General features: G+C 40.9%; 1 protein-coding gene across 1 annotated transcript in view; it reads right to left on the bottom strand.

The window, feature by feature from the left end:
- Positions 1 to 2,291: 2,291 nt before the first annotated feature.
- The window catches only part of LOC115226525, a 51,324-nt gene continuing 31,120 nt past the window's right edge, over positions 2,292 to 22,495 (bottom strand). The window contains 2 exon segments of the mRNA XM_036515480.1: positions 2,292 to 3,186; positions 3,189 to 5,043. Coding sequence (XP_036371373.1) covers positions 2,471 to 3,186; positions 3,189 to 4,251 — 1,779 coding nt within the window. The 5' untranslated portion in view covers positions 4,252 to 5,043 and the 3' untranslated portion in view covers positions 2,292 to 2,470.

Consider the following 22,495-nt stretch of genomic DNA (forward strand, 5'->3'; position numbering starts at 1 on the left):
TGGCACGGGTGCCAGTCATCGAATTTGGTTCAATTTCGATTTCACTTGCCCCAACAGGTCTTATTGATAAAATCAATACTAGTTGAGCTGTGGGTTAAATGTAATTGACTACGCTCTTTCCCTAAAAGTTCAGGCCTTTGCCCGTAGTGGAAAAGGATCGCAATAATTACTGTTAAAAAGGTGGAAGCTGACAAAATCATCAGCAATATTTTGTTTGTCTTTCTGTTCTGAGTTCAAATTCCACCCGAGTTGACTTTACCTTTTATCCTTTTGGGGGTTGATAAAATAAGCACCAGTTGAGCACAGGGGTCAATGTAATTCACTAACCGTCCCCCTCACCAAATTACAAGCCCTGTGCCCTGTGGTAGAAAGAATAGAAAGAATTTTGAAGAAAATGAATTTTTTCCTGAAAGAGAAAATTCTCCTCTCTTTTCGTGTCATTCATAGAATTATTTCAGGACTCTGCGTTTGATGTGGAAAAATTCCAACAAGACATTAAAACTGAATATGTCTAATATCAAATTTCTATTGCTGTATTCAGAATGTGGGTCACTTCTGTTCCCTAGAGAGAAATTTATTCCGTCTTACATGTAGAAAAATCTCAGATTAATGATAGGGATAATGAGAGATGAAAAAAAGATCTGGGGTTTCTGTTTGAAAATTTAGCCTTTTTTTTTTTTTGTTTATTTTTGCACTGAACTCCATTTCCAAAATGGCAATTAGGTGCACTAAGAGGCCTGCAAAGATCTGGCCATTGTTGTATACACACACACACACACAATATGTGTGAATACGTACATTTCTACACATATTGAGTTCTACATCGGGATATTAACCTCACAATACCTAAGCGAAATATGTGAGTATCTATACAAATATAAACATCATCATCATCCAATATACAGGCATAGCAGTGGCTGTGTGGTAAGTAGCTTACTTACCAGCCACATGGTTCCGGGTTCAGTCCCACTGCATGGCACCTTGGGAAAGTGTCTTCCACTATAGCCTTGGTCCAACCAAAGCCTTGTGAGTAGATTTGGTAGACGGAAACTGAAAGAAGCCTGTCATATATATATGTATGTGTGTGTATATGTTTGTCCCCCCAACATCGCTTTACACACCACACTTGATAGCACAAAAGACATCCTTTTTTACCTTAAAAAAATATCTCAAAAATATTTCCCTGGGTCTGATATGTGAAGCTGGACCTCTCGTAAGCTGAAACTGTAGTGTGTCTAATATACCCCTTTGTGTCTTTTATGCTATTAGATATGCTGTGTATATATATAAGTTCAGCAAAATTTAGATTCAGATGATAAAAATGTACATTGTCTATTTAATTAAAAAATTCTATATGTGGCTGAAGATTGCTCTACATTTTAAAACTGATGTAATACTTACATTGTTTAATAAAATGAAGTAGCATGAAACGATTGTACTACACTACTTTGGATATCCTTGTTGCTTATTTTGATTATATATACATATATATATACATATATATATACATATATATATACATATATATATATATATATATATATATATATATATATTTAAGTGGCAATGGATGTTGTATGTGTGCAGCAAAATTACTGTATTGGCTGCATGTCTTGAGAGTATTCTGTCAGCTTTGTGATCCAATATGTTCTCTGCAACCAGCATAGGTGGGTTATATACAATACAATGAGCAGGCCAATTATGAGAAAAAAAATCATGAAACATAAATTTGGTATTCATTCATCTCATCTGGTACACACGTTTCTGCAGTCGACCCTGTCCAAAGATGTGATCAGTATGATTAAATGCTCTTTGTACGTTGCAATTAAAACTGTGTTTATAATTTTCCATCATCAATCGTTTCACACAGAAACATGTGTAACCGATGAAATAAAGGAGTACTAAATTCATGCTTCATGTTTTTCTCTCCTAACACACACACACACAATCCCTTTTGGAACAATGAATCTTGAAGTAGATAAAGTTACAAATAATAATAAATATTGGGTTAAAAAACTCTTTAAATAGAAAAGTCAAAGGCTGCTCATGGTAGATCGAGTCATATTTACAAAGGGTGTGGGTATCTACCTCATAGACAGCCTTCCTTTTTTTCCTATCCAAAGAGAATTTTAACAGTATTTACATGCTGTTGTTTATAGCTTTGTGCGCTTCAAGATCCAGTGCTCCAAAGAAAAATTATTTCACATTCTCTTGAGGTTTCGAAATTCTTATGGCATTAACAATATACTTACATGTATTTTCATTATATATACACAATGCATACACTGGTGTGTTTTTATAAACACATTTATACATTTACTTATACACACAAACACACACACACGCGTGTGTGTTTTCCTTTTTCCTTATCTTTTTTTTTTTACACATTTAAAGAGAATCCTCAGAAAACTGAATTTGTTGTAAGTGTTGTATGATTTATTTGTGTCTTTGCTGTTCCCTTCCCCTGCTTTTAATCCACTTCAGGGTAGGGGATAGGCATAAAAAGTTGGTGAGGAGTAAGGTCTTTGGGGTAGCAGGATAACACCTGTGACCATTCTGTCTGTAGGTCGTAGGGGGTGTGTCCGTGTGAGGTGAGCACATAATTTCGGAAGAGACAACTATCGAAGGGTACCAACATGTTGCTGAAACCCTGAATGTTCACGGGGTAGATGTTGAATTTTTGCAGGCAGAGGGCGACATAGACATCTTCCAAGTAAAAGAAACCAATTAGCAGTGACACATTCATAATATTCTTAACGAGGTCCTGACTCATTATGTAGCCGGTACCCGAGCACATTGGTGGGAACGTGGCACTCGGGTACATCTCGTAGGGGACATACCACTTTGAGCTACTGTCCCGATGTGGGGTGGACACACCCCAACAATAACCACCAAGGAACCTCGATTTTGGAGATGCCAGTAACATCTTTGTGATGAGCGGCGTGTTCACATACATGTCGTCATCTGTTTTCATGACGTATTTAGCATTTGAGCAGAACGTGTTGACCCAGTGTAGGCCAGACAGTGTTTTGTACGTGAGGTTTGCATATGCATCTACAAAATCGATTTGTACAATGTCTTGGTTTAACCAATATTCATGTTCTGCCAGCGTATTCTCATGTGGGTTGTTGCTTTTACCCAGCAAAAACACCACTCGCACATTGCTGGAGCTTACTTGACTGATGGCCCCCATGTCTTGCGAATGGCATTGCGCGAGTCCTGATTGCTTGGTGGAGACTCCACAAGAATCACCAACCGCACATCTGTGTGGCAAATGTCCTCGACGTTGAGGTCGTACTGGAAGCCCGACGACAAACAGTCTTGGCATAACTTACCCGTTAAAATATGATCCAGAGGGTCCATCGCTGCCCTCGACAAAGCATCCTCAAGGTTATTCCGGCTGGCGAGAGCTTTTTTACGCTCCACTGGTGCGTGGAAGTTGTGAATGTCTTCGACAAACGTACCCGACGGTCGACTAGGATTTTGTTGTTGCTGTTGCGGGGGTTTCGACGAAACACTCGGGGAATTTAGTTTCTCTTTCAAGCTTTTCAAATTGTTCAAAGACTGTCGGAATTTCTCCGACGAACCCAGCAAAGAGCTGCTGTCGTTGTTGTTACTATTTTTGTAGTTGATGTTGTTGTTGTTTGAAGAACCTAAATTGTTGAATTGCTTTGGAAGAATCTGAAGTCTGCTGTCAGCATTATCTTTGTACTCACTGCTGACAACAGAACTGGAGTTTGAACTCTTGTCAACAGATTTAACAAGTTTTGTATTAATACTGTTGTTGTTGTTGGTGGTGTTGTGATTGCTCGTGTTAACGTGTGTGTTAGAATACTTGTTTAGGTAATGTATTAATTTACTTTGGAACCGGATTCCCTGTTTGGTGTCACTGTTGCTGGCAGACTCGGCATTTGACACAGATTCTGTGTGTTCTTTCAATTTGGAGTTGGTTTTTGTCTTGTGAGCATCTTTGGCCAGGATAGCATCCTGATGCTGGTGAGCCAGGTTCCGCATGATAGTTCGTTGGGTCTTGTTGTGTACGATGCGCAGGTAATTCTCTAAGGAAGTCAATGGGATGTTAAGGGTGTCCGATTTAGAGAGCCGGTCGACCGTGCCAAGACGGTCCCCTTCTCGTATCGGTTGGTGTGGTGTCTGTCGAAACAGCTGCCAAGAAAAGATGCAGACGATGACACTGAGTAGGAGACAAATTCCAAAGAAATATCCCTTCGTCCGCTGTAACCGTGACAACATATTTGTTGTGTGGTTCGTCAGGGAGGGGAGAAAAAAAAAAATTTGGCAGACATGCAGTTGGGATTTTTAAAGGGTCAAGCAAGACCAGCTGGGGTGTCAGGAAAAGAGGGAGTCAGACATGTAGAGTGAAGTGAGTATTTTAAGGGGTCTCAAGAGGGAAACAAGAGGACTATGGACTGATTGACAATTTCACGGGGTCAAGATAGACTGGGAGTGCAGTGATGCGAGGGATTGTGTTTTGGGGGAGAGACAAGTAAACATATGGGGACTATTTTAGAGGGCTAAAACCTGAGAAAGAGAATGTTGGTGAGAGAAAGAGAGTGAGGGGGAAAGAAAGTGATTGAGTGAAGGGTAAGTGAAGAAAATTGAAGAAGGGGGATTTGAGAAGATGTAAGCAAATATGGGAAGAGTCGACTAGTTTTTGATAGTATGAAGGTGGCTTGGTGGGGGGTAGTTTCCTCTCAAGGTGTTGGGTTGCACCCTGACTACTTTTCTGTTTGTAATGGCGGGGGAGGGGGTGAAAAAGGTAATGGGGTAGGAATGAATGAAGATCAAGGATCAGTTTCTTTGGCCTGGAGAGCTGGCTGACCCTTCAGGGTAACACTGAAGTATTGTTATTATTATTATTATTAAAAAGCACTGGTTTATGTCAGGAGTTGAGGGTTGACAAGTGGTCAGTCATCGGTCTTCCAAATTCTGCTGTTTTTGTGGGTGCCTTGTAGAACACTTCAACTGGTCAGACACACGTAGATGTGGAACTTTGCCAAACTCCATATTCTTCATTTTCTCAACCTAAAAAACACAAAGGAACAAAATTTAAAATAATAATAATTAATAATAAAGATTTGTAAAAAAAAATGGAAATATAGCTGTAATTAAGAGAAAGTCAATTAGTCGCATCACCCCCACCTCCACCTGTGTATAAATTCTGGCAAACAGGAGCCGAATTGGATGCTTGTGTTGCAGGAACTGGTACGGGGATGCACCAATGCCATCATTCGAGCTTAAGAAGAGGAGAAGTTGGCAAAAAACGAAAGCGGAACTCGCTGCCTTCAGTCTGGTTTTTGAGCCTAATTTGACCCGTGGTCATGAATGTTGGGTAGAGACCAGAACAAAAGAATCAGAACTACGAGTGGCAGAAATGGGGCTCCTCTGAAGGGTGTCCACGGTGTGTAGCTCAGAGATCAGGGAGTCCGTCCAGATTGAACCACTTCTCTGCACTGTGAGGTCACAACCCTGGTATTGCAGACGTGTGACTCGGAGGTCACAACCCTGGTATTGCAGACGTGTGACTCGGAGGTCACAACCCTGGTATTGCAGACGTGTGACTCGGAGGTCACAACCCTGGTATTGCAGACGTGTGACGAGAGGTCACAACCCTGGTATTGCAGACGTGTGACTCGGAGGTCACAACCCTGGTATTGCAGACGTGTGACTCGGAGGTCACAACCCTGGTATTGCAGACGTGTGACTCGGAGTCACAACCCTGGTATTGCAGACGTGACTCGGAGGTCCAACCCTGGTATTGCAGACGTGTGACTCGGAGGTCACAACCCTGGTATTGCAGACGTGTGACTCGGAGGTCACAACCCTGGTATTGCAGACGTGTGACTCGGAGGTCACAACCCTGGTATTGCAGACGTGTGACTCGGAGGTCACAACCCTGGTATTGCAGACGTGTGACTCGGAGGTCACAACCCTGGTATTGCAGACGTGTGACTCGGAGGTCACAACCCTGGTATTGCAGACGTGTGACTCGGAGGTCACAACCCTGGTATTGCAGACGTGTGACTCGGAGGTCACACCCTGGTATTGCAGACGTGTGACTCGAGGTCACAACCTGGTATTGCAGACGTGTGACTCGGAGGTCACAACCCTGGTATGCAGACGGTGACTCGGAGGTCACAACCTGGTATTGCAGACGTGTGACTCGGAGGTCACAACCCTGGTATTGCAGACGTGTGACTCGGAGGTCACAACCCTGGTATTGCAGACGTGTGACTCGGAGGTCATAACCCTGGTATTGCAGACATGTGACTCGGAGGTCACAAGCAAGAATCTCAAGACAGGAGGCGAGATGGCAGAACCATTAGCACACCGGACGAAATGCGTAGCCGTATTTCGTATGCCGTTACGTTCTGAGTTCAAACTCTGTTGAGGTCGACTTTGCTTTTCATCCTTTCGGGGTCGATAAATTAAGTACCAGTTATGCACTGGGGTCAATGTAATCGACTTAATCCCTTTGTCTGTCCTTGTTTGTCCCCTCTATGTTTAGCCCCTTGTGGGCAGTAAAGAAATATATCCTCACAACTTAGCGAATCTGCAAAAAAGATTAGCAGAATAAGTCCCGGACTTACAAAATACGAAAAAGAAAAAAAGCAACAACAGCAAAAACAAAATGAAATAGGGGATTGGAGTTGATTGCCTCAACTAAAAGAAAGGTGGTGCTCCAGCATGGCAACAGTCCAGTGACAAATAAATAGAAAGATAACTGATGAAAAATGTTAGGTGGGTTGAACTTTCCTGTTTATATTTATTTGTCCCATTCCCCCCCCTTATCTTGACCTCATAGCCCTACCCATGCGACCCTCAGCATATCATTGTTATTACTGCTCATTCATTCAGTTGGTATCTAGAGGTCAAAAGAATGTCCTCTAAAGTGGAGTGCTTTGCTTGTGTCCTTTACATAATGTGAACTGATGCTTTGGAATGTATCTGTGTGAACAAATGTATTGGGCACAAGTGTAGCTGTGTGGTAAGATGTTTACCTCCAAACCACATGGTTGCAGGTTCAGTCATGGCACCTTGGGCAAGTGTTTTCTACTACAGCCCCATTGTGTGCATGTGTGTATCATCATCGTTTAACATCCGTTTTCCATGTTGGCATGGGTTGGACAGTTTGACTGAGGTCTGGAGAGTTAGCGGCTGCACCAGGCCCCAATCTGATCTGGCAAGGTTTCTACAGCTGGATGCTCTTCCTAATGCCAACCACTCCATGAGCATAGTGGGTGCTTCTTACGTGTCACTGGTACAGGAGCCAGTCAGGCAGTGCTGGCATTGATCACGTTTGGATAGTGCATTTTAGGTGCCTACAGCACGGGCGCCAGTCAAGGGGTACTGGCATCGATCACCAGCACAGGAACCAGTCAGGGGGTACTGGCATCAGCTATGTTCGAATAGTGCTTTTTATATGCCACTGGCATGGGAGTGAGTCAGTCAGGCAGACCTGGCATCAACCACATTTGGATGGTGCTTTTTACGTGATATATATGTATGTATATATATATATATATATATATATATATATAGTGAGAATTTACAAAAAAACAAAAGACGAAGACGGGTGTGTAAACAACAAACAGATGTATTAGTTTAACACTTGGGAATAGAGAAAATCTTTTACGTTTCGAGCCTATGCTCTTCGACAGAAAGGAACACAGAAATAAACAGGGAGAGAAAATAGAAAAAGGTTTAGTGGCTAGCCATCTATCATATATATACACACACACACATACATGCATATATATAGGTATAGGACATCACCAACGGTGCAAATAACATGAAATATGTAAACACAGAGAAAGAACCTTTCATCAGTTGTCGTTTTTGTTCCCAGCTTTGACCCTCCATAAATCCTAAATTTTATTTTAGAATTTATGGGAGCAACTGTCTTTGAAGACTCATATTGTCCATGAATGCTCGAAATGAGGAGTACCTATACAGCCGACAACTGATGAAGGGTCCTTTCTGTGTTTATTTGTCCTGTTTCCCATTTTGTACTTGTTGTTTACATAGTTAACTTGTTTGTTTACATATTTCATGTTATCTGCACCATTGGTGACGTCTTGTACCCATAAATGCATGTGTATATATATATATATATATATATATGTTTATATTATATATTATTTAATTGAATGCAATGCATCCATTTCCAAGTAAGTTTATATATATATATATATATATATATATATATATATATACCAGAGTAAACACATAAATGTGAAACAAGGTGGAAAAAAGAGTACTCAAATACCAGTGGTAGAGTAATATGCTTTATTTAAAGCAGCAGAAAATTCAACAAAACCTGTTACTCTGAGTTACTCTGCTAGCAAAAACTGTCCGATGAACGGCAACGAGAAACTCAGAGTAACAGGTTTTGTTGAATTTTCTGCTGCTTTAAATAAAGTATATATATATATATATATATATACACACACACACTCATGTATGTATGTATGCTTATGTGTGTGTGTTTGTCCCCCCCCACCATCGTTTGACAACCAATGTTGGTGTGTCTACATCCCCGTAACTTAGTGGCTCAGCAAAAGACACCAATAAAATAAGTACCAGGCTTACAAAGATTTGGGGTTGATTTGTTTGACTAATGTCCATGCTCCAGCATAGCTGCAGTAAAATGACTGAAACAAATAAAAGAATATTCTATTTTTATCCTGTATTTTTTTGTGCTCCCCGTAAATATATATATATATATTGATGAACCACTGAACTCAACACGTTTTTTTTCATTCTCTCTCTATCTATTTCCTCTTATTCCTTTCTGACAAAGAGCATCGGCTCGAAATGTAAAAGACTTTTCCATTTCTCCCGAGTGTCAAACTAATACACTTGTTGTTCCTACACCTGTCTTTGTCTTTCCATATATGTGAACTCTAACCATCAAGCCTAATTCTGTTTCTCTACCAGAACTCACAATGGCTCATGAGATTGCATCACGGATGCATGTGCATATCTCTCGTACACATGTATACTTATACAAATGTATATATTGATTTGTCTGTGTGTCTGTAAGTGTAAGCATTAGAACATGTCCATATGTGCATCAATATATGAGTGAATGTCCACATATATACACGGATATGCTAATCTCGACCCTAACTTGGTGTCCCTGATTCATAATAATCCTACAGATAATTAATTAATTAATTACATATATATATATATATCTGTGTGTGCTTGTGTAACTATTGATGTCAACAGTTGATGGAAGTCCTAGGCAAAGACACAAACTGCGACAACAATAAAAAGCAACCAATACACGTTTAGACTAATTTGAAGACGTTAATGAGGCGCCACACAATAGATTACCAGCAGCAGGGTATCAATAATGGCACAGATCTGAAGTATAGTATTGATTGGCCAAGTTGAGTTTTAATAAATGAGATAATGCCATGAAGATTTTTTTCCCCAATTGAAAGAAAAATTGAATTCCAGTAATAGTTACTAATCAGTTTTATCAATTTAAATCTGCCAGGGATGGTCTATATATTCACCCATTATTTCTTTTGTCATAGAATAAAAGTTTTAGGTTTTGATTAAGGGAAGTTTGCAGGTTGTTACATTGATTGAAATTTCACCTCTCCAGCATGGCCACAGCCTCAGAGCTGAAGTGTATAAAAGAATTGAAGAAGGTGAATTGGCATGCTAGGCAAAATGTCCAGTGGCATTTCATCTGTCTCTATGTTCCGAGTTCAAATTCTGCCAAGGTTGACTGCCTTTCATCCTTTCAGGGGCCAATGTAATGGACTTATCCCCACCTCCAAAATTGCTGGCCTTGTGCCAACATTTGAAACAAAGGTTTTAAGTATATTCGAAGCAGCCATTCATCATCATCATCATCATTTAACATCTGTTGTCCATGGGTTGGATGATTTGACTGGGCTGGCATGTTGGAAGGCTGCACCAGAACCTAGTCTGATTTGACATGGGTTTCTACGGCTGGATGCCCTTCCTAATGCCAACCACTCAGAGTGTAATGGGTGCTTTTATGTGCCACTGGCATGGGTGCCATTTGCGTGACACTGGTATCTGCCACAACTGATTTTGCTCAGCTTGATGGACCTTCTCAAGCACAACATAATGCCAAAGGTCTTTGCCATTGCCTCCGTGAGGCCCAGCACTCAAAAGGAGCACATGGCCACTTTGCCTCCACAAGGCCCAACACTTGAAAGGAACTCCGCTACCTTGCCTCCATGAGGCCCTCTTGAAAGGAACCCAGCCACCTCGCCTGCAGTCAACTGTGCCTTTCATCATTTCAAGGCTGGTAAAACAAGTACCAGTTGAGTACTGGGGGTTAATGTAATCAACTTAGCCCCACCCCCACTGAAATTGCTGGCCTTGTGCCAACATTGAAAGCAACATTTTACCTATATTTAAAATTCAAAAGAACCACACTTTTTTTCCCACCAAAACCCTTAATTCTTTCCACCCGCCATTTTTCAATGCTACAATGTGTTCACATTTCATTTATGCCACCATATTTAATTAACCCTTTAGCATTTATCTGGCCTCTCACACCTATCCTACAATGTCATTTTAAAAATAAACAATCAGATCATTGAAATCTGAAAGCTATGAAATAATGCATGGAAGGTGCATGGCTCAGTGGTTAGAGCATCAAGCACACAATCATGAGGTAGTGAGTTTCGATTCTCAGACCGGACATTGCAGTTTCGATTCTCAGACCGGACATTGTGAGTGTTTATTGAGCGAAAACACCTAAAAGCTCCACGAGGCTCCGGCAGGGGGTGGTGGCGATCCCTGCTGTACTCTTTCGCCACAACTTTCTCTCACTCTTTCTTCTGTTGGCCTGCATGCTTAGCTAGCAGGGTAGCATCATTTGAGGACTAAAACAATGCAAAGCGCATTGTGATCAGCGATGTGTAGCAACATTTGATAACCTGGTTGGTCACGGTGATCACGGTAATATATATATATATATATACATATATACATGTAAGGCAGTGAGCTGGCAGAAACGTTAGCATGCCGGGCGAAATGCGTAGCCGTATTTCGTCTGCCGTTATGTTCAGAGTTCAAATTCTGCCATGGTCGTCTTTGCCTTTCATCCTTTCGGGGGGGAGGGGGGTCGATAAATTAAGTACCTGTTACGCACTGGGGTCGATGTAATCGTCTTAATCGGTTTGTCTGTCCTTGTTTGTCCCCTCTCTGTTTAAGCCCCTTGCGGATAGTAAAGAAATATATATATTTATACATGTCCCATAAAACATAGATCCAGAGAATCATGTAACTATCACAGAAAGCTCCTCCGATGGATCCAGTGAGAGGGACACATGAGTATGTGGTTGGGATTGCTTACCAACTATGTGACCTTGAGGTCATTTCCACTGAATGACACCTTGGACTAATGTCTTTAACTAAAGCCCCGGACCAACCGAAGCCTTAGGAATAGATATATAAGGTGAGCTGGCTACATCTACCTGGGATGTAGCCAGCCCACCTATGCATACCTTTCCTTCTTGGGACACAAAGACTATGCTTGCGAAGACCTGTTGAGGCAAGTGAAATCAGAAACGAAATCGAAATCGCTCAAAAATCAATGGAAATTGTAGTTGTGATACCAGTGCCGGTGGCACGTAAAAGAACTATCCGAACATGGCTGTTGCCAGTGCCGCCCCGACTGGCCTCCGTGCTGGTGGAACGTAAAAAGCACCAACCGAGAAGCTGCACCAGGCCCCAGTCTGATATGGCAGTGTTTCTACAGCTGGATGCCCTTCCTAATGCCAACCACTCCGTGAGTGTAGTGGGTGCTTTTTACATGCCACCAGCACAGGGGCCAGAGGAGCTGGCATCGACCATGATCGGATGGTGCTTTTTAAGTGCCACCAGCACGGAGGCCAGTCAAAGTGGCACTGGCATCGGCCACGTTCGGATGGTGCTTTTTATGTGCTACTGGCACAGGGGTCACAACTACATTTCCATTTGATTTGATATTGCTGTTGATGCACTTGACTCAATAGGTCTCCTCCAGCACAGCAGATCACTCTACGATCCAAGGTACTTTTGAGTAGGTTGATATATATATATATATATATATATATATATATATGTGTGTGTGTGTGTGTTTATGTATTTATTTGTGTTTGTCCCCCACCATTGCTTGATAACCAATGGTGTGTTTACGTCCCTGTAACTTAGCAGTTTGGCAAAAGAAACCAATAGAATAAGTACTAGGCTTACAAAGAATAAGTCCTGGGGTCGATTCATTTGACTAAAGGAGGTGCTCCAGCATGGCCGCAGTCAAATGACTGAAAAAAAATATCAGAATAAAAAAAATATCGTTAATTATTTCTGGATGTAGCCCCAGAAATACAATTTCATTCACCAGCAGCTACCATGACAGCAACAACAACAAGAGAATGGCAAAGCAAACTTTAAAACAACTAGCAGTATCGCCCGGTGTTGCTCGGGCTTGTTTCGACCCTTTAGAATTGGAATTTTTGAAAAGTAAAAATTTTGCATTATGTAGCTTGTTATTCTCTTTAAGTGAACATTTTTCTGGTTGAAATACACCGAAAAATGGCGACACAGCAGTCATAAAATCGTAAAAAATCGGGATTTTCATAGAAAAAAAGCACCTTTTTGATGTAAATAATTTTTGGTGTTAACATGGTCTGATTTGAATTTTTTCTTCTACGGAAGGAAGAGCAAGCCTTCTTCTATCATACTCTCAATTTTGGTCAACTTGCACCGCAGGGTCTCGGAGGAGACAGTGTTAGTTGAAGGCTACCAAACCTGCCACACACACACAACTTCAGCTTTATATATCGAGAGATTATGAAATAAAAAAAAAATAAAACCAACAAAGCGTTTTAGTAAAAATGTGGCACAGTTATGATAGAATTTGTACTTACCCAAGGCTAATGTGGGACAAAACTGGGCTAAATAAAGGGTAACTCACATTTTCAGATGTGGGGATGATAAAAGAGGTATGTCAGGTGGTATGGTTGTAGGACTGAGGTAGGGGTTGCTTCTCATTCAAGTTTAAGGGTGACGCCTCTTATTAAGGTCGACCCCCAGGGAGGGAGAAATGATAAGACGAGGGGGTTTGTCAACAGTGTTTTCTGTTAGAAACTAGCTGAACGACTGGACAGACTAAAACAGCGGCAAAAGTATACAGCATACTATATGTAGGTGTGTGTGTGTGAGTATAGAGAAGGGGGAGGAGGAGGAGATGGTGGGGTGGGGGACACACACAGGTAATTACTAGCAAGGAGGGTATCATTATACGGAATAACAGCTGACGAAAAATACACACACACACATGTAAGCATGGTTACCAGGGTATAAAATTCTTACTTAGACATGCTGGTTCACTAAGAAATGTGTGTGTAGAGAGAGAGAGAGAGACAAGCAGGCAGACAGAGTGTGTCTGTGTGTGTGTTTACACTGGAATCGAACTTGGAATCTTGGGGTTAGTAGCCTGTGCTCTTAACCACTACACCATGTGCCCATGGGCAATTATGGAGTGAATTTTAGGGCTTACAAATCTAATATTCTCCTATTTCCCATCAGCTGTTCATATCTGCACTGGGGTCTGCTCAAGGGGTTATCATGTCCTAGTATCTGTGCTGCTGCTCCTTTTAGTTTTCGTATTTCCCAGTGGTAGTTCTCTCTCTATTATTTCAACTTCATCCCACAGGGGGAGGTGGTCTCCATTTTTTCATACATGGTCAGCTATACCCGATTTATCAATATCTCCTCATGTCACAGATTTGCAATGTTCCTCTACCCTTATTTTGAGGGAGTAGAGAAACATACAAGGAATAAGTCCTGGGGTCAATTTGCTCAAAGTAAAGGCAGTGCTCCAGCATGGCTCACAGTCAAATGACAGAAACAAATTAAAGAATACACACATACACACAGTTACAGGAATAGTTCAAGGTGGAGAAGGTCAGAGAGAAATAGAGAGACAGATATAACCCGTGCTAGCGCGGAAAACGGACATTAAACGATGATGATGATGATGAGAGAAATAGAGAGAGATTGAGAGACAGAGATATATATAGAGAGAGAAATAGAGAGAGATTGAGAGACAGAGATATATATAGAGAGAGAAATAGAGAGAGATTGAGAGACAGAGATAGAGAGACATATATATATAGAGAGAGAGAGAGATTGAGAGACAGATATATATATATATAGAGAGAGAGAGATTGAGAGACAGATATATATATATATATAGAGAGAGAGAGAGATTGAGAGAAATAGAGAGACAGATATATATAGAGAGAGATTGAGACAGAGAAATAGAGAGACAGATATATATATAGAGAGAGACTAAGAGACAGAAATAGAGAGACAGAGAGAGAGCAAGTGTTTGCCAAGTTAGCTGTTGTATGAACAATGGAAGTTTAGGTCAAACATTCACAAACCTAGAGACACAGAGAGAGAGAGATCTGGAGAGGGAGAGGGAGAAGGAGAGAGATCCAGCCACTTGACAAATGAAAGGAGCTTGAAAACCAAGAGAGAAAAAAAGCAGTGACTAAGTGCAAAGTGAAAGACCAGACTAGTGACAAACACACACACACACACACGGGTCCATACATACACATTGTCCAAAGAGCTGCGAAAAAAGTGGATAGTTAGCTCTCTGACGGAATAGAAGCGGAATGTGGAGACGAAGGTGACAATATGCAAATGCAAACACACATGCATCAGTCTCTCTCTCTTCTTTTATTTGTTTGTTATTTGATTTGACAGCAGCCATGCTGGAGCACCACCTTTTAGTCAAACAAATCGAACCCAGGACTTATTCCTTGTAAGCCTAGTACTTATTCTATCGGTCTCTTTTGCCAAACTGCTAAGTTACGGGGATGTAAACACACCAGCATCGGTTGTCAAGTGATGTTGGGGGGGACAAGCGCAGACACACAAACACATATATATATACTCTTTATTGCAGATAAATTCTATGAACTCAAAGGTCATGTGGATCCCAGATAAGAACCACTGATTTAACGTGTCCTTCTTTCAGATTTTACCCCCAGGTCAGTTCTGATCCTGCAGCAGACATTCCACCTACAACCAGAATGTCTTTCATTCTAAAACAACACAGTTCAATGTGTCCTCCTTTTCAAAACAGCAGGAGACAAACTAAATGCAATTTGACTGCTATGTCTAGCGGGTCAAGTGACCACACATTGAGTAATGTCAGGGAGTTGTTCTCAAAAGATCCCAATTGTAAAGTGGTTTTATTTCACATGCAGGGTGGTAATGATGACATTAAAAGGTCACAGAAGCAAGTTGCCTCTTAACAGAGATGTGGGTGTGAAAGTGAGGCTGGCCTAATTACATAATTGCTTAATTAAACAGAAAAAAGCATGTTTGCTAATCAACTTTCTTGTGCCTAGATTGTGTTAAATAAAGTTAACGAGTAAACATGTGAAAACAGAAACACACACACATACACACACACATCTATATATATCTTGGATATATATAGTGATATTGGATGGTGGGGGTTTCTCAATCATCCACAGAGGTCCTTATGTATCAGGGGGGGGCCCCTCATCACAAATTTTCTTTTTATGCATATTGCTGTGTACTTTGTATACTTTACTTTTTCATTTTTAATCATTCCATAATATGTAAACCCCTAAACTTTGTTGTATTGCCCCCGGGGGGGGGGGTAAATCATTATTATAATTTTTATTATTATTTTTATTATTATTATTATTATTGAGTGAGAGAGCAGTTCATGCCATCAAAGTGACACTGGGGTAAAATATACGAAGCCCAGTATACCCATCATGATTACCCGTCTGATAAGGGTACACCAGGCACAAGCATCACAACCATATGTGTGCAGCAGGTGGGGCCCAGTTAAAATTTTCTTCTGGTCGAGTAGCCCATCTTGCTCAAAAGGTCCTCAAATAAGGGTTGTTTAAGGATGTTGAACAAAACAACCATGTTTCCAGAGGTGAATTATCCAAACCCCAAAGAATCCCTCTCAACACATGGCCATGATGCTCCCCCACTACTTCTGCTCGTGATCAGAGATGCACATATTGTCAGCCACTAAGGGACATGCTCAACTCGTTATGGTCAAACAACTGACAAGCAAATCTGTGGTATTGAGCAGAATATTTGCTGTAGGCCATCTTTTATACCAAGACAAAACAATGTACATGATAACACTTCCAATTAGTTAAGATCAGAAGCCATGAGAGCCACTGCCTGGAACTGCATCAGGGCATTTATTATTATTATTATTATCATTATTATTATTATTATTAGTGGCCTGGGAACATTCCCTGGCCTAATTGATGGGGCGTGATTAATAGTCAAAATTATTAGTAACATTATGTGAACAGTTTAAAAGACATTTAGGTCAGATGAATAAAGGCTACTTTTGTATAAGTGGTCTCCTGCATGTGCTAGAAAAAACAGTCAAATTTCTATTAAATCATATATCTCCTCTGTTTTAACACAAAATAAGAAGGAAAAATAAAAAATTAAGCAGGAAATATAGGATAATGAAGTCCTAGACTATGTTTGAATAAAAGATGGGATGGTCATGGCTAGAACACCTTTGATCATAGATTTGTAGGATCATAACTGACTTGGGGTTGAACAGCAACAGTAACATGGAGGGACACGTTAAATGATGTAGTCCACGATACACAATGCCTGATTACAAAAATGTAATGGTCATGGCTGGAAGATCTTTGATCATAGTTCTGCAGGATCAAGGCTGACCTAGGGCTAAATAACAACAACAAAGAAGGACACATTAGGTGATGTAGTCCAAGATACACAATGCCTGAAAACAGATGGGATGATCACAACTGGAATAGTATCTGATGATGAGAGACACATTAGATGATGTAACCCTAGATACACTATATTCCAATAAAAAAAAATGGGATGGTCATAAATGGAATAGCTTCGATCAACCGAATTAAGGCTGAGTAGGGGCTAAACAAAAGAAGAGCAACAAGGGACACATTACACAGTGTAATCTGAGATACACTATGTCTGAATGATAGATGGGATGGTCATGGCAGGAACATCTTTGTTTATAGGTTGTCTACAGGATCTTGACCAACCCAGGGCTAAACAATATAAATTTGACTTTTATTTTACTCATTTCAGTCACTAGACCGTGGCCATTCTGGAGCATCACTGTGGAAAGGTCTTAGTTGAAAGAAATGACCCTGGTACTTTTCTTCTAAGCTTGGTTCTTCTATCAGTCTCTTTTGCCAAACTGCTAGGTTATGGGGACATAAACACACCAACACACACATATATGATGGGCTTCTTGCAGTTTCCATCTACCAAATCTACTCACATGGCTTTGGTTAGCTTGAGGCTATAGTAGAAGACACTTGCCCAAGGTGTCACACAGTAGGACTGAACCCGGAACCATGTGGTTGGTAAGCAAGCTAATTACCACGCAGCCACTCCTGCACCTATATACGACAGGCTTCTTTCAGTTTCCATCTACCAAATCCACTCACATGGCTTTGGTTAGCCCGAGGCTATAGGAGAAGACACTTGCCCAAGATGCCACGCAGTGGGACTGAACCTAGAACCATGTGGTTGGTAAACAAGCTAATTACCACACAGCCATGCCTTCATCACCACCACGGCCATTAATGCTGACACCACCACCCCCTTCCCAACTCCATCCTTGTTCTTACCTTGATTGATCTTAACCCGTTAATCAGCCTAATTCACAGAATAATTAAAGTCACTGCACAATACAAATACATCAGTTGTTATTAGATTTGAGATTTACAGCGTAATTAACACCTGAAGTAGATAATCTGGGATTGTGTGTGTGCATACATGATGTGTATATATGTACATACATACATATATATACACACACACACACATAAATATATATATACACACACACACATAAATATATATATACACACACACACATAAATATATACATACACACAAATGGAGAAATACATCGAAATCAAATATCAATTACCAGATAATACTCAATCACATACTTTATTAAACCACCACATAAGAGACTGTAGGGTTACATATAAAAAGCAGAAGAAATCAGTGTACATAAAGGAATGTACATAAAAAAGTGTACATAAAAGAGTAATGTTGTATAATAAGTAGAATATATATAAAAAAGAGAATATACATATAGGAGGGTTGCATTTACAACCCCTATCTCAATTTGTATATATATACTCTTTACTCTTACTCTTTTACTTGTTTCAGTCATTTGACTGCGTCCATGCTGGAGCACCGCCTTTAGTCGAGCAAATCGACCCCAGGACTTATTCTATCGGTCTCTTTTGCCGAACCGCTAAGTGACGGGGACATAAACACACCAGCATCGGTTGTCAAGCAATGCTAGGGGGACAAACACATACACACACGTATATATATACATATATACGATGGGCTTCTTTCAGTTTCCGTCTACCAAATCCACTCACAAGGCATTGGTCGGCCCGGAGCTATAGTAGAAGACACTTGCCCAAGGTGCCACGCAGTGGGACTGAACCCGGAACCATGTGGTTGGTAAACAAGCTACTTACCACACAGCCACTCTAAATTTATATAAATAAGGATAAGATCGTTAATTTAAAAATAAAATAACGATCTCATCAAGTGGCCAGCATGGAAAAAAATAATCTTCAAAGGTAATAATTATTTAAATTATAAATTAGGGTATCTACGAGATAACACCATGCTGAAAATAGCAGCCATGATCTGACTCTGAAACCACCTTAATTTTCCATTAATTAAGGTGGTTTTAGGGTCAGATCATGGCTGCTATTTTCGGCATGGTGGTATCTCATAGATACCCTAATTTATAATTTTATATATATATATATATATATATATATATATATATATATATATATATATCAGGTAGTTATATGTTTATATATGTATGTGTGTATGTATAACTAATATAGGATAAAAAAATTTTCGGGAAAAAATTTTTATCAATGGCCAGCATATCAAAAAATACCTTTAAAGGTTAAATTTATAAATAATTTACAAGATAAGGGCAAAATAAAAATTCTAATGCCAATTGTCTTTCTTTCGGCATATATGTGTGTATGTAGGTATATATGGTTAGCCAAAAGCCACCTGACAGTAAATGAAAATTCCAAGATTTATTTCTGTTTAACAACTGAATGAATTTAATGAAAGCATCTAAACAGGAAACATCATGAAGGTTGTTGAAATTTGAACTCCTTCTTGAATGACACCATTCATCCATTCAAGTCAATACAGAATTACAAACGTTATGGTATTTAAGGTATTTGATTTACTGACTTCTAGCCAACCTTGTATACCTGCCCACACCTGACCTGTGACTAATTTTCCCATCTCCCTGTCTTTTGTCACTGGACGCTTAGCTTTGCCGGTCAACATCTGTCTCCTCTCTTGCTATTTCTTTTTCTATGTCCATTCAGGATTTCTTGCAAGTGAAATTGTAGTCGTGGCTGATGCCAGTACTGCCTGATTGGTACCTGTGCTGGTGGTACGGTACGTAAAACACACCAATTGAGTGTGACCAATGCCAGTGCCACCTGACTGGCACATAAAAGGAACCTTTCGAGCGTGGCTGATGCCAGTACCTACTGACTGGCACATATGCTGTTGGCATGTAAAAAGCACCATTCAAGCGTGGCCAATGCTAGTGCCACCTGTCTGGCCACCATTGCTGTTGGCACATAAAAAGCACCCACTACTTTCTCGGTGTGCTTGGCATTAGGAAGAGCATCCAGCTGTAGGAACCATGCCAGATCAGACTGGAGCCTGGTGCAGCTTCCTGCTTTGCCAGTCCTCAGTTAAACTGTCCAACCCATGCCAGCATGGAAAGCTGACGCTGAATGACAACGATGATGATGAGGATATATATATGTGTATATGCATACATACATAAATACAGACCCACATGTGTGCTTACATACATTCATTAACATGGGGACATATACACACACACACAGGTACATACAAATCTAAATACACCTATGTGCATATATATATATACATGAGCATATATGTGCATACATGCATATATATATATGTATTTATGAAGGCGGCGAGCTGGCAGAAACGTTAGCATGCCGGGTGAAATGCGTAGCCGTATTTCGTCTGCCGTTACGTTCTGAGTTCAAATTCCGCCGAGGTCAACTTTGCCTTTCGTCCTTTCGGGGTCGATTAAATAAGTACCAGTTATGCACTGGGGTCGATGTAATGGACTTAAATCCTTTTGTCTTTCCTTGTTTGTCCCCTCTATGTTTAGCCCCTTGTGGGCAATAAAGAATTAATATATATTTGCCAGACCCCCCCGGCACCTGTGCAGGTGGCACGTAAAAAGCACCCACTACACTCGCGGAGTGGTTGGCGTTAGGAAGGGCATCCAGCTGTAGAAACTCTGCCAGATCAGACTGGAGCCTGGTCGAGCCTCTGGCTTCCCAGACCACGGTCCAACCGTCCAACCCGTGCTAGCGCGGAAAACGGACGTTAAACGATGATGATGATGATGATATATATATGTATTTATGTATGTATGTATGTATGTATGTATGTGTGTGTGTATATACAGATATGCAAACATACACTCGTGTGCAGGCAGTGAATCTTATAAAGCTGTCACATCTACACATGGATGGCGCTCAAGAGTAAACAGCTTTGCTCGGATAATGTGTCAGATTGAAATTAAGCTTGAATAATGATGAGAAAAATGTTGTTTATGAAGACTTGACACTAAACCAATGAATGGGACCTACACAAAGGTATACAGGTTAATCATGTTTGTATATGTATACATACATTTATAAATAGTGAATTAAAAATAAATCAGTACCAATTGAAGGCCAGGTGTCAATTCATTGTGGCCGTTTCTAATAGATTTTTTAATTAACTGAGTTCATTATTTTGTTATAAAAAACTTTCTGCAGATAAATAATTCATGAATTTCAAAACCAAGGGCATCTCCTCTCCCTTTCATATGTATGAGTGTATATATATATTGCCTGGATATTTATGGTGTGAACACACTACTGATACTTTGTCGTAATACTGCCTGGATTTACCTTAGATTTTTACCTAAGGTCATTCACATCCATACCCTCCAGGAAATGAACGGTGAACTTTATTTCCTTACTCTCTCCTTTTCGATTTCATTGCTTATTACCTGTGAATTTTCCAAGTCTAGATCTTTCATATGTTCCCAACTTGTCTCTGATGTTGGCATACCCCTTATTCAGGCATTTTCACCTATCACAGAAACAGCTGTAAGACCTCTACTAGTTTAATAATAATAAAAAATAATGTATATAACTCGAGATGCTTGTCTTGCCTCAGTGTTTGTTGTCCTCTTCACAAATACCATCCGTTCGTGTTCGTTGTCAGCCTCGGCTGGCCCCCGCGCCGGTGACACGTAAAAGCACCGTCCGTTCGTGGCCGTTTGCCAGCCTCCCCTGGCCCGTGCCGGTAGCACGTAAAAGCACCATCCGTTCGTGTCCGTTGCCAGCCTCACCTGGCCCCCGTGCCGGTGGCACATAAAAGCACCATCCGTTCGTGGCCGTTTGCCAGCTCTGTCTGGCACCTGTGCAGGTGGCACGTAAAAAACACCCACTACACTCACGGAGTGGTTGGCGTTAGGAAGGGCTTTCAGCTGTAGAAACACAGCCAGATCAGACTGGAGCCTGGTGCAGCCTCCTGGCTTCCCAGACCCTGGTCGAACCATCCAACCCATGCTAGCATGGAAAACGGACGCTAATGATGATGATGATGATGATGATGATAGTTAATCCAAACATGGAAACACAAAGAGAAAACACAACAACGGGAGGATGTGGAACCAGTATAGTGTTATTGGACGGAAAGGAAAGAAAGAAAGGAAGATTTAACGTTTCAAGCAGAGCTCTTCGTCAGAAACAGGAAAAGGAAAGGTCCAAGGAAGGGAAGACGAAGGAAAAAAAAAAAGAAATCGTCAGCAGTACACACGCGGTCACATTTTGAAAATATGCTCAGTGGTTAGAGCGTCAAGCTTACAATCGTGAGGTTGTGAGCTCGAATCCCGGACCGGGCTGCGTGTTGTGTTCTTGAGCAAGACTCTTTATTTCACGTTGCTCCAGTTCACTCAGCTGTAGAAATGAGTTGCGACGTCACAGGTGCCAAGCTGTATCGGCCCCTTTTCCTTTCCCTTGGATAACACTGGTGGCGTGGAGAGGGGAGGCCGGTATGCATGGGCGACTGCTGGTCTTCCATAAACAACCTTGCCCGGACTTGTGCCTGGGAGGGTAACTTTCTAGGTGCAATCCCATGGTCAGTGTCGTGACCGAAGGGGGTCCCGACCCAATATATACACACATACAGTAGGAGAGAACCCAGAACCATGTGGTGAGGAAACAAACTTCTTACCACACAGCCACACCTATGCCAATAATATAAATCTAAAGGCCATGCAGAA

This window comes from Octopus sinensis, linkage group LG30 (assembly GCF_006345805.1).
Source record: "Octopus sinensis linkage group LG30, ASM634580v1, whole genome shotgun sequence".
In the NCBI taxonomy this organism is placed as follows: domain Eukaryota; kingdom Metazoa; phylum Mollusca; class Cephalopoda; order Octopoda; family Octopodidae; genus Octopus; species Octopus sinensis.